The 13,690-nt window shown below is 47.4% G+C and overlaps 1 protein-coding gene across 1 annotated transcript in view; it reads left to right on the top strand.

Moving 5' to 3' along the window:
* Positions 1 to 13,690, top strand: part of LOC8026835 (DNA-dependent protein kinase catalytic subunit) — a 374,591-nt gene that overhangs the window by 90,478 nt on the left and 270,423 nt on the right. Inside the window, exons 26-28 of the mRNA XM_029967180.4 lie at positions 1,773 to 1,841; positions 4,815 to 4,922; positions 6,169 to 6,267. Coding sequence (XP_029823040.2) covers positions 1,773 to 1,841; positions 4,815 to 4,922; positions 6,169 to 6,267 — 276 coding nt within the window. The remainder of the gene's footprint in view (positions 1 to 1,772; positions 1,842 to 4,814; positions 4,923 to 6,168; positions 6,268 to 13,690) is intronic.

Below are 13,690 nucleotides of genomic sequence, written 5' to 3'. Positions count from 1 at the left end.
AATTTTTACTGCTTGGAAAACAGCAAAAAATTTATTTCACAAACACCTTTTTTTATTTAGAAGTACTCCAGTCATCTACTGAGAGCCATAACAGGAGTAACATACAATGTTAAAATATGCAACAAAAAAAAAAAAAAAAGGATGCATGCACGAGTGGTTTAAGTGAACATGCAGAAAAAGGAACATGCACATTTGACTAAAAACCCTGAGACTGGGACGAGAAGGGACGGACAAACACAAACACAGTCTCGGGGTTTTTAGTCGAATGTTTAACCACCACCAGCTCGTTTGCGCCTTAACTTTTGAACATGCACACTCCTTTTTGTACGAAAAGAAACATGCACACAAAAGTAATGTAATTAAAAATGTTAATAGCATCAGTAAATTTCTCAATTGAAGAAAATCTAGCTACTTCTGTCTCTAGCAAATTCCATTCTTGTATTGCCTGAGAAAAAAAAATATTTGAAAACATTCTATTTCAATTTGCACTGCTGGAAAGATATGTCATGATTGTATCTGGACGATCCAGTGGAGGACAAGGTAATATAATTATCAACATTATAGGTTAAATTTGGTGGTAGTTTCGCATTTGGCGACTCGACTGGTGGCCGACCAACACGACAGCGCAGATGGACGAAGTTTGGAGGTCTCGCCGACTTTGCACTTCCTTTTAAATGTGTTGCACATACGGGATTTTCACGTCCATGCTCGCACATAGCCTCGATGGTGACATCAGCATGATGTCACCATCGAGGCTATGTGCGAGCATGGACGCAAAATTACTCTGATTATGGGGCGGCAGCGGTGACGACTCCTAAGAGAGGGCCATAGTTTTATTACGTGACACTGTGATGTTGCGTAACACCATGACGTCGCATAACGTGACTTTGTGATGTCAGGTGACTTTATGACATCTTGGAAGATCTATGAATTCTATGAATCGAGAGCGCATTTGGAGGCGAGTGCCAACGGTAGGGAGATAGATGTGAAAGCCCCGTACAGGAGAGCGAGTGCCTTTAGAGAGCACGCAACCAGTTGAGCGCGCAACACGAGAGCGCTAACAGGGCCGTTAAGGGTTTCTTGCATCGCGATACATTTTTTTAGTGGCAACAGCAGTCACATGCACGACCAAATCATACGACGCTTTGGGAAGATGTCAGAATCCGACTATAGCCTCTGAGATTAATCTCGGTGCGCAATTTTTTCTGGGACCATTTCGTAGGAGAACATTTATGCCTCCCTTCGCCCATGCTGTGACAGGGTCAGTAGATTGGGCTATTAATAGCCAAATTAGGCCATTTGTAGTTGATATAGAAATCTCGCGATGGCCTTAGCCTATAGGGTTACTTTTGGGCCATTTTCAGTTTTTGTCCCGAATGGATATTGGATAGTAAAAATATAAAACATATATTTTTAAATATATGCAGGATATGATACCCGCCATTTCAAAGAAGAAAAAACAAGCGCAGAACTGTCCCAAGAATTCCATTGAGCCGGCAGATGATGACCCTTTGAGTGCTGATTTATTAATAGAGAAGCGACCCCTTAGGTACCTGTATAACTGCAAATAACATCGTCAAAACTCTCCTTGGCGCGTACATGTAATCTCGTGATGCACGCTGAAGTGGTTGCGCGCTTTCACATTATGCGCTCCAATGGCACATGCTGTCGTGTCGCAACGCTCTTATGTCACGCTCTCGGCGCACTCGTATCGTGCGCTGTCAAGCCATACAGCCATTATGGTGAAAAGAGATTCTCTTTTTCTCTTCTAGTTCCCGATGGTGCACCTGTTCAAGCACCTCTTTCCGGAGCTACTTCATCTTGCCTGCGATGTTGACCAGGTAAGGGGCGCTTGTGCCCTGGACCCCTCGGGTTTGCTTTGTCTGTCTTAGGTTTGATGCAGAATGGGTTGCATGGCTGGCTCCTAGCAGTTTTCGGTAACACTCGAGCAGTAGAAGAGTGAGAGGGCTGCGTCAGAGTTTGGCCGGGACACATTCCTTCCTCAATTAAGCGCGGCTCCCGGCCAAACGTGGACGCAGCGCCGACATCCAATCTCTCCCTAGCCTCCGGTGGGCGATGTAGGAAATGCGACAGTCCGGCGTCGTTGCCCAAGTGTTGAGCCAGCATGCTTGTACGCACGGCTGGAGAGTGTGCAGGAAGCAAAGGGAACGGGTTGCGGAGGATCAAAGTCTGGGTGTGCCATTGCGGGAGACGCTAACTTCATATTCGACGGGGTGTCCTAGCAAAAAATTTACGAGGTTTTTTCGCCGCAAAAACAAACTGTGCATCGCCGAATGCTCATTATCTGCACAACTAAAGCGCTGGCGGTCGGAACCAGATGTTGAAGTTTCGAAACAGACCGCTATATTATTATAAGTTACAAGCGATTTTCTGAAATTTTGAATGGGAAAATGGCAGCCGACAGAGCCCTCGAATATGCGGAGCTGAATGGGAGCAGTAAAAACGAGCCTCCTCTCCCTCCCGTATAAACTTTGAGAAAATCGCTTCCAACTTTTGGATAAAGATTAATTCTGGTTGGGAGTATGAGATCTGGGCGGAGTGTCATTTATTTTTGCGGTGAGAAAAACCCTGTAAATATTTTTTGGGGACACACAAAATATTTATTTGCAAAATGAAGGCACTTTTCTTCCTGAAAAATTTCCGCATATTTGAGAGGTGCGTTCGTCTGCGGGGTAAATTTTAGCACATTTACACACTTTACATAAATGTCATTTTCAATGCCGACCCGATGGGGCAGGGTGCTCTGGCACGTCTCCACTGACGGAGGCACACCCTCGGCTGGTCGCATGAGTGCCACAGTTGCCATCTCCTATAAATTGCGAACTTTTTTTAGGGCACCTTTGGCATTCTTTATGCCAAAGAAAGAGCGCCCTACGAAGCTCACTCGGCACGGAGAGCGATGCGACCATTCCTACGTCTAACCACTTCGACGATCTCACTGTCCGAAAGCGGACCACAGGCGACGGCGTGTTCGTTGACACCAGTACATCCAATGGGCGAAGCATCTCTGGGGACTGGGCAGTTCCTCGACCCCAGCTTTGTTAGCTTTGCGTGCTGCTCGGTTTCACTGTTGATCACTTCAGCAACTTCCCACCTGCAGCCATTCTTAGCTTGGTCTGGCATAACTCGATCGCTTGGGTGCAAAACACATCGGTGGATGGCATAGTTGGGTGCCGTTTGAGACTCACGGAGGCAAAAATTGGAGGTGCATTCATTACGTGTGGGGAAGAAAAGTCAAAATATTGATGAGCGTTGTGGAGGGTGCATTCATTATGCGGGTAAGTACGGTACTTTCGCCTAAGTGCCAGCCTTGGCGAGGTTTTCTTTCAGTAAAGCTATGCATGACGATGTTTGCGCCATCGAGGCAGGAAAAAGGCTCGAGGTACACCTAACCAGTTCTTATGAGTTGTGAATGCGAAAGCATGCATGCCGTTCCTCCGCTTCCCCTTTTCGTCTGCGGCGTATACTTGCATCGACAATCGAGCATGCGCGCTTCCCTTGCCGCGCTGACCTTGGGCGTGGAGTGTTGGAGCCGCTGCCTCGCGGACACGCAGTGCCATGGCGTGGCGCTATTTGCATCTGACGCGTGGTGGCTTCATATCGCTGCCATTTTGCGGGGCTTTCTGCATGGTTTCAGAGCTGTGATCTCTCAGATCGCGACTTCTTGAATTTATATGCCGTTTGGCGCGGCTGAGGATTTGGCTCGCTGCATGGGACAGTTAATGGTTTTGCATTAAAATGTACCAAGTTCCTTTGCAACCTCACCCTGAAGCAACATGTAGTACATTCTGTGTTGCCACTCCCTTCATTCACCACGATAGTGCAGGAAAAGGGTGAATTTTTCCCACGCAATGTGCGTTGTCCATTCCTGTTCGTTTTTGCTTTCGCCGTTGCACCAGTGCACCAATGTTTTCTCATATAGAACCTGTTTATTTTTTGAAAAAATTTTATTACATTTTTTTATTACTTTTTGCATTGTGTCTGTTTTTCTATCGCTTAAGTCAGTGGTTCTCAACCATTGATGTTTCGCGGACCCTTTCTGGATCGGCGGTGATGATGGAAGGACCCTGTTTGTAATGAGGGGAGAGAAAAGGGTAAAGGTTAAACATATTAATGATGTAATAAATGGATATAACTAAGGGCAAATGTGAAGTAGACTTATTTTATTGTTAAACACACAAGAAAACTCGCTCAAAGATTGAAAATTTATTCACAATCTGAAAAAAGACGACTTTTATTGCCGGGCTCAACTGATGAGGCAGAGCTTCGCGGACCCCCGTTTGAGAACCACTGGCTTAAGTGTATTCATTCACATTTTTTATTAGCTAGGTACTTGAGATGTAGATGTTTAAAGTATACTTTTTGCGCTTTGGCTCATTCTGTTTCGCTCATCTTTAAAAAATTTATTACGGAAGATTACAGCGCATGGACAACTAATTTTTCTCCTTTTTTATGTCTCCTTGCGCGTCGGTTGCTATTATAACGTTGGCATCCATTATTTCAATTAGTTTTATTAATCTTTCTTACGACTCTGCTCCCTTGAGCGGAACCACCTCCCAGCCTCTTTTGTTTCGATGGCCAGTTGTGATTGCCTGGGAAAGGGAAACCCAAATTTTTTTCTTGTTTGTTTACTCCTGGCGTAATTACCTGCTAATTGTCGTTTTCCCACTTGTAATGCTGCATGCCTGCAGGTTAAATAAGTGAAATGGCATTATTTTGTTTTGGCAAATCGAGGATGTTATCATTGCCATCTGGGATTTCCTGGCTTGACGGAGGGTGGCATTCCCGTCCAGGTGACGCAGCGTCTGTTCCGTCCCCTGGTGCTGCAGCTCATGCACTGGTTCAGCAGCGGGTCGACGCGCGGCAGCAGAGAGAGCGTCGCCATCGTCGAGTGCCTCTGGGTGGGTCGCTTCTGCCAAGGCGCTTCGAGGAAATTCGAGTCTTTTACGCACGAAATAAGCTGTATTCACACGGAGTATTAATTTTATACGCGGAATAAGGAGTATGAAATGTCTATTTAAGTGAGTTCCACCCGTAATTTACTTGTTTTTGAACGCACCATGGCATAAAGAACTGTACACGACGCCTGCCGCAAATCGTATCTTTGACCGTACCAGTGGTGGTCGCAAGACTTGTCTCTCTTCCCGGGATGCATTGCTTTTAGTCGAGTCAATAGCTCCCATATGTTGCAGTTAAGGTAGCTGCATGCTCATTACCTCTTTGCCTCATTTTAATGCAGAATGCATTGTGGGGCTGGCTTCCAAGTCTAGAGCGTCATGAAAAGTTGTCACGAAAGCACAATAATTTGGGCAAATCTCTCTCGTCGCTCGCCAGATGTCCTACAAAAAAGCACTTGACTCGTATTGACTCTCCGTCGTAAGGGGAAGTGGAGTATAGGATTTCTTACCTGGCTGCAGCTTTACGGCTTGCAAACTCTATTTGCATTATCCTGTGCAAAGTTGGAGCAGATCTTTTATGACAGGCTGTAGCTCTGGAAATGTTAATCTTTTCATGTGCCACTTAGCTCCAAATAAAAACATTCTTTACTGCATTAGTATTTCTGTTATTTGAGCACTTCAAGGTCCTAAAGTGCCAATGTATGACTGCCCGTAAAGTTCCGAAAGAACGCCCTCCCTCGAGAGATTGCCCCTCCCGTTTTTCTGGCTAAATATCTAACATAAAAATTCCAAAACATTGTCCACCCCTTGACTCCTGTCGGACGTTGCGCAATGTTCAACGGGAATCACATCAGCCTTGCGATTTGCTGTACCGGCATGTCTGACAAGTGAGTTCATAGCGGACTCCCACATTTTTGTCCGCGATCTCCGTGCGCAATATCTGCTCCCATAACACGCGAGTCGTTCCGCTTGTATGCTGCACCGTGAAATACGAATCTGCTGCATCCACAATCTGCGGTATTCGTTCTCGTGACATAAAAGATTGTAGCGGATTTTCACGTTTCTTTCCGCGATCCGCGTGCTATATCGGTTCCTGTGACAGGCAAGTTTGTAGCGAGTTCATCCCCTTGCATTTTTAAGCTTAAGCATTCTGGCACCAGTTCTAGCCTGGCCCGCCCTAAAAACCCTTTGTGGCATCATCCCTGTGTCATCTTTGCATTCTCTACGGGTATTTTTATTTTTGTGGCAGGACACGGTGACGCAGCCTCAGGAGACGGTGCTCAAAGATTTTGCAGCTCGCTGCCTGAGAGAGTTTGTCCAGTGGGGAATCAAGCAGTCCACTCCAAAGGTGCGTCTCACAACTTGGACTTGGAAAAAGAAACACTGGAATTTGGTTGTTGGTTGGCAGGCATTTTAGAAACCCACGACAGCATCTGACAATCGGTAGAAAGTGAGGCTAGTTGGTACGAACGCATTACTGAAAACGGAAGGAGAAAATACGACGGACAAAGACCAAAACTAACAGGACCAACGCTCGGTCCTCTCGTTCTTCGTTTACCGCACCTTTCCGTAAAATATCTGATAATCCTGTTTTGACCTAGTTATTGATTAAAATAATTTATATTATCATTACAGTAGTTCTAGGTGAAGGCAAAACTATGCATAAACCGCCTGACCCTGTTCGGTCAAGGCTTGTACTTGAAAAGGGCCCTGCAACCATATTTAAGCGTCTACCTTTTTTGCGGTTTCCACGTCTCTTGGGGTTTGGGGAGACTAACTAAATATCAGTGCATCATATTTTAACCGGACGAAGCGGAAACCTCCTCCACCCACGGGGGCGACTTGTGGTGCCGAGAGCGCGCAATATGTGACGTCTTTGGTCCTGGGCTTACTACTGGTCAAAGCCGCTGAAAGCTTCTTTTGTAGTCAAAATACAAAATATAAGTGGTGCGAACCGTTTCAATTATTTATAAAAGTATTTTTTTTTTCTCACTATTTTAGATCAGAAAAGCGGTGGAAAAAGCGGCGCATACTAGAAGGGTGTAGTGGGATCGGGCGCCAAAGAGCGGCGAGCAGAGAAAGGTCCCGGTGTACGCGGCGGTGCTGCAGTCGTATGGACTGGAGGATCTGATTGGTTCCGAGAGTTCTCAAGGCCTACGGCGAGCAGCTTTGGCTTGCGGTTTGACCTTTTGGCGGTATGGCAGCGCGAAGTGGCTCCTATTCTGAACTGATCTTTACCCCGCGTTTGCTGTCGTTTGTGGCCAATGAAGTGTCATGCCGAATGAGTGTTTAATCGCGCAGCAAATGCAATGCGAGCCGCCCTGGCTACCCGCTTCATACAGCCTTGCCAGAACATGCTTTAGTGGCGCCCTCTCGAGCCTTCGACACGAAGTGCGGCACCCGTGACCGCTCGCTGAGCTCACTACCCCTCCTCTAGTTCACGGCCTCTCAAGCAACCAAGGACATCATGAAGGAGGTTGTTTTTTGCTTATTTTTGTCATTTTGCTTTGCCTATAACTTTTAAAATAAAGCGAAATTCGAGAAAAGAGAAGTTTCATTAAGTTACTACGTTCAGTACGCCTGGGTTCGGTGTAAATTAAAAATCAGTGTAAAAGTCCTTGCAGGGCCTCTTTAAAGTTAACTCCAGCAATTTTTTGAAATACCCAAAGTAAAAAAAAAAAAATTTTGGAATACCCTGTTTAACTTTTCACGACATGCTATATTTTATTTCTAAGTTTGAAATAGCTACTGAGAAAATGGCAAATGAAGGTTACATGCCTAAAGCAACATTCAAATTTTCCAGTTCTGGGATGTCGCCATATATGAAACATTAATTTGTTTCTCTGTTCTGCTGGCAGGAGCTTGCCTAGTGCTCATTTCACGCCATCAAACTCGTAACCTGTTGGGAACAAGCTGTGCCACCCCCACAGCATTTGACATCACGCTTTCAGTGTTACCAGTAGAGCGGAACAAATTTTAAGATTCAATAAATTCGTAAAAAGAGTTTTTGCGACTTGTAATTTGGGTTACTAGTTCAGATGGGTCTATCAATGTGTTGAACCAACTATCAGGTTTGCCTTTAACATATTTTAGTGCATTCACAAGGCGGACATTTGAGGATAAGCGGATCTGCTTCGTGGTTGTAATTCAAACGCCAGTGTCGATACAACATTAGTGGAAATGTATTTACACGAAGTGCCTATGAGGAAGTTCTGTCTAGAAGTTTCTAACAATTTTAGATGTTTCACTTTTAATGCAGAATTGCATTCTTACTGACTCTGATTTAGCGGATAAAAGTGAAGCGTGCCACGGTCAAAGAGAGTTGGCTGGCTGCCAAACATCTGCGCCGTGAGCTCCGCCAATCACACAATGCAACCATGAAAGAAAAAAACAAAGACAAGAGGCAGGAGACAGGGCTTTGCGACAACATGATGGAAAAACGGCGCACAAAGGGCATGACAACAGGAGAGGGACACATACAACACACAAGTGCTGACCTCTCTATTCTGTTGTCCTTTCTGCGCTGTTTTTTATTGTGTCGTCTCAATACCAACTGGACGAACTCACTGCATGGCTCGCTTAAAAAAAACCTTTGCCAACAAGAAAAGTATTGAAAGAAGTGAAAGCCGTTTACAACAGTGTCGCGGAGTTGCCACTCCGGAGTTGGAATGATTCCGGAATCATTCCGCATTTTCACGACCCCGGAATGGAATGGGAATGGAGTGGCGGCAACGTTGAGGGGAATGGAATGGGAATGGAATTAGGTGCCTTTTGCCCAGAATGGAATGGGAATGGAATGGGCACGGTTCTTCTTTTTTTTTTATTATTATTATTTTTTTGGTGTTTACGGTCAGCTAAACCGAGCCAGTCAGCGAGTCAGTTGCTCAGAAGTAAAATGAGCGGGAGACTTATACGAAAAAAAAATGCAATATAAAAAACAAGCGTCAAATCAAAGAGCAAAGGGGGAAAGGGGGTAACGTGGCGCCTTTCAGGGACGTGCAGGCGTCGGGCTTCGATGGCGTTACACGAGAGCGAAACAAGAAACCAAGCATCAAGCAAAAGAAAAGGGGTGGCAAAGAAAGAAATTGCCATGCACAACTCCACATTGTACTTCTTATCATGTTTTTTTTTTGTTGTTGGGACGGTTTGTAGAATGTGCGCGCGCGCACAGACTGAGACCTGGGAGCGGAAGCGACTCATAACTCGCAGAGCTCTGATAACTTGTTGACTCAGGCGCCGTCGAAAGATGATCAGGTATTGTTTTCTTATAGTTCGAGGAGCGTTGTTTAGCAGGCAGCCAACCCTGCTGCCTTCCACGTTCATTCGTGCGCACTCCTTTGAAGCGCGAAATGTGGGTTTGCTTCGGCATTAAAACAAAGCGAGATTCACTTCCCTCTTCCCCTCTGGCGCTTTGCTCCGAGGCTTGTTTTTTTGTACTGCATTTGTAGTGTAAGTACGCCTTTTACTTGGTCTTTGTTCCGATGCTTGTTTTCTGTGTTATATGTTTAGTGGGTTGGGATTACAAGCAAGCTAGCGGACGCCCGCTCATTTCCTTTGACTTAGTCTCCGCATACTTCGTTTCACCTTGCGATGGACCGCTGCAGACGCTATGAGTCACCCTAGGCAATCCAGCACCCTGAGCGGGACTGCAGGGTCACGCGACACTCGAAGGCACTGGATTGGTTTTGATGACTCTCGTGCTGTCTGTTGAGGTCCATCGTAAGGTGAAGTAGACTATCGTCACCGCTCTTGGTGTGACCGAACTGCCTAGACCTGCAGAAAGACCGTCCTGCGCCAGATGAGGCGCGATCGTTGCTGTGAGGGCAACTGAGAAGGAGAGCTGGGTGATAGCTGCCGCTGAGGTTTTGGCTTCCGCGCGTCTCGGCTGTCTGGTCTGCATTCGTGCTCCTTGGCCTGGACCCTGTTTGAGGCGGTGAGAAGTCAGTTGGACGGTGTTGTTCAGGAAACACGGGGAATGTCAATTCGAACGGTGCGGTATTACCCCGTTAATTGTATCTTGATGTGAAGAGCTTTGTCAACACTGACTGCCCGATCCGTCTCCACAACGCGAACAACCGACACCGATATAGAAGAATGAATCGGTTGGTACCGTCTGCTGCCTGAAACCGACACTCGATCAGCGCGAAGAGGAACATCACAATTCGGACGAGAAGACAAGATAAATACAGATCGAGTCATGGCATCGTGGAAGACATTTTTCGACATTAGTCACAAAGCAAATAAGCTGCACGCTGAAAGTTATGCAATGAAACTATACACGGTGCAGTCGGCGTATATCATCGAACTTTATTCGCCATCTGAAGAGGAAACACGAGAATGAGTATGCGAAGGGTGGAAAAGGGCAGGCGAACCAGCCAAAAATTGAATTGAATATGATAAGAAATATTGAGATTCGTAAAGCAAGCGTGAACTTGTGCGTTTTAAAACAGGTTTCGTGACATGGTCTATCTCTTTACGGTCCCTCGTGCTGCGCCGCAGAGGTTGCATTTTGTCAGAGGATGTGTCCTTGCCGCTGTGCATGGAGTCGCTTCCAGCAGTGCACTAGCCATATTGCTGTATTTGAAGAATACAGTAATATAGCTGATTCCTGCACCACGCACTAACTGGATATTTCTATGGTCTTATCAAACAAACACGCTAGCCGCGTATGTCCTAAAAGTCAAATGCAAAAGTTAAAAAAAGAAAAGAAAATGAGTGGATTTAAGTTTTGCTGTTAGCTGCGAGCCACGTGGTCGTGAGACCGACGTCTTAATTAAACAAGCATGGACATATCAAGGGGCTTTCTCGATGTTTGCAGTACATTGTAAATAAACACTTTCTGCCACCAGTGGCCCGCTTAGTAAAAATCTGTGCTTTTTTGAGGAATTTAGCATTTTTTTGCAATTGTCTCTGCATTTCATAATGTCAGCTTGCTTATGCTGGCAACACAATGTGGCTGTCAAGTGCCAATTTTTACGTTGAGGAATTAAAGGAATGGAATGGAACGATTCAGCCATTCCAGGAGTGGGAATGGGCAAATGTCTCCATTTCTGGGAATTAAAAGGATTTGAATTATCGAAAACTCTAATTCCCCGGAATGGAATATGAATGGAATGCGGGCCGGTGCCCGTTCCGCAACACTGGTTTACAGCTCCCTGTAACGCCGAATTAGAGTGCAGCTCTTGAGGACGAGGAGAGAAGGGGGGGGTGGGGGGGAGTCACGTGACCTGGGGGAGGGGGGGGTCATGTGACCTCGGGGAAGGGGTGGGGTCATGTGACCTCGGGGGGGGGTCAAATGACCTCGGGGGGCGGGGTTCACGTGACTCCCCCCCCCTTTCCCCGAGGTCACCGAAGGTACCCGAGGCCCTCCCGAAAGAACCCGAGGCCCTCCCAAAGGAACCCGAGGTCCTCCTGAAAAAACCCAAGGTCACGTGACCTCGAGGAAGGGGACATGACCTCAGGGGGGGGGGGATCACGTGACCCCTTTCCCCAAGGTCACCGAAGGTACCCGAGGTCCTCCCGAGGCCCTCCTGAAGGAACTTGAGGCCCTCCCAAAGGAACCCAAGGTCCTCCCGAAGGAACACGAGGTCATCCCGAGGTCCTCCCGAGGTTCTCCCGAAGGAACCCAGGGTCTTCCCGAGGTTCTCCCGAAGGAACCCGAGGTCCTCCCGAATTAATTCGAGGTCATCCCGAGGTCCTCCCGAAGGAACCCGAGGTCTTCCCGAGGTCCTCCCGAAGGAACCCAAGGTCTTCCCGAGGTTCTCCCGAAGGAACCCAAGGTCTTCCCGAGGTTTTCCCGAAGGAACCCGAGGTCCTCCCGAAGGAATTCGAGGTCATCCCGAGGTCCTCCCGAAGGAACCTGAGGTCTTCCCGAGGTTTTCCCGAAGGAACCCAAGGTCTTCCCGAGGTTCTCCCGAAGGAACCCGAGGTCCTCCCGAAGGAATTCGAGGTCATCCCGAGGTCCTCCCGAAGGAACCTGAGGTCTTCCCGAGGTTCTCCCGAAGGAACCCAAGGTCTTCCCGAGGTTCTCCTGAAGGAACCCGAGGTCCTCCTGAAGGAATTCGAGGTCATCCCGAGGTCCTCCCGAAGGAACGCGAAGGAACCCGAGGTCTTCCCGAGGTTCTCCCGAAGGAACCCAAGGTCTTCCCGAGGTTCTCCCAAAGGAACCCGAGGTCCTCCCGAAGGAATTCGAGGTCATCCCGAGGTCCTCCCGAAGGAACCCGAGGTCTTCCCAAGGTCCTCCCGAAGGAACCCGAGGCCTTCCCGAGGTTCTCCCGAAGGAACCCAAGGTCTTCCCGAGGTTCTCCCGAAGGAACCTGAGGTCATCCCGAGGTCCTCCTGAAGGAACCCGAGGTCTTCCCGAGGTTCTCCCGAAGGAACCCGAGGTTCTCCCGAGGGAACCCGAGGTCCTCCCGAGGGAACCCGAGGTCCTCCCGAGGTCCTCCCGAAGGAACCCGAGGTCCTTTGTGAGGACCTCGGGTTCCTTCGGGAAAATTTACTCATAATGCACCGTGCGGTTACACCGACGGCGACGCCGCTCAAACTGGAAACAAAAACCTAAAAACTGCGCTCTAAAAAAAAAAAAAAAAAAAAAAAAATGTACAAAAGGAGGACGTGGCGACGCTAAATAGGGTGCACTTGTCTGGAAAGCTGAGACTGGAGTCAGTATCTGCTACATTCTTCATAAACCGCAGGGCTGCATGTTACGATTCGATCGTTAAATTGAAACACAACTGCAAATTTTTTTCAAGATAACGGAGAATTTTCTTGGGATGCACAGGTAGATATAAAGTCGCACCGAACACATAAAGTAATGGAGAAACAGGCGCTGCTTACTCACTCTATCACCCACCTACTTACTCTTCACTCCCTTAAGACCTGTCGAAACAAGACACTTCAAAACACATAAAGCGACACAACTCTGGCATGTAAAGTAAAATTGGTGTCCACCTGCCCGTCTTTCGTTTGGACATCAATCACATAACCATTGCAGCTTTCCTCCTTGTCTCCTCTGCTTTTTTGTGACGTCGATGCTCGTCAGACTTGATGTCGCGCGTTTCGTACCAATCGCCGTCGCCAGGAGAAGAAGGTCAAAGAGATCCAGCCTTTGAGGCTTGGCTCGCGCTAAGCCGCTTAGCCTTCTCGACCTCTTATCCTTGCGGACAGCAAAGTACATCTTGATGACAGCCAACAGAGCGTATGAGTGACTGTCCGGACCCAAGTGACGAGCACGCTCTAGACCTCCTTCCAGGGCAGAAACAGAAGGAAGCTTCTGTTTCTGGACTTCGGTCAAAAATTGGTGGAGGTTGCTTTCTCACAGTTCTTAAGTAAAGAACAGAAACCCGTTTTCGCCTGCGTGTCCTAGTTGTTGCGTAAAAAAAAGGATAAATATTGGCATTTGTGGCACCCCTCAACCACTCCCAGTCTTCAGGGTCACACCTGGTCGCACTCATAGTGACGTCATTCGGGGTGTCGTGTAAGTTCCTGGAGGACGCTTCCTCTCCCTCTCTCCGCATACATTAGCGGGCGTTATGCTGCAGCTTAGAGCCGAGCGAGGTCACGTAATCTTCTCGCCGTAGTTCCTTCGGCTGCCACTTGCGGCTGCAGGTGGGAGAAAAAGCTTGACTTTTGCTTTGCGATTATGCGGCGGAATCGCAACATTTTTAATGAAGATGATGTTTACTCTATCATACAGGACATGATAAACAACGTAATAATGATGAGATGCAAATTCTTTTAATCTTGAAATTGTTGCACCCCCCCCCCCCCTT

The sequence above is a fragment of the Ixodes scapularis genome, unplaced genomic scaffold (genome assembly GCF_016920785.2).
Source record: "Ixodes scapularis isolate PalLabHiFi unplaced genomic scaffold, ASM1692078v2 PGA_scaffold6__148_contigs__length_123643588, whole genome shotgun sequence".
NCBI classification, from domain to species: domain Eukaryota; kingdom Metazoa; phylum Arthropoda; class Arachnida; order Ixodida; family Ixodidae; genus Ixodes; species Ixodes scapularis.
This window is presented reverse-complemented; position numbering and strand designations above follow the sequence as displayed.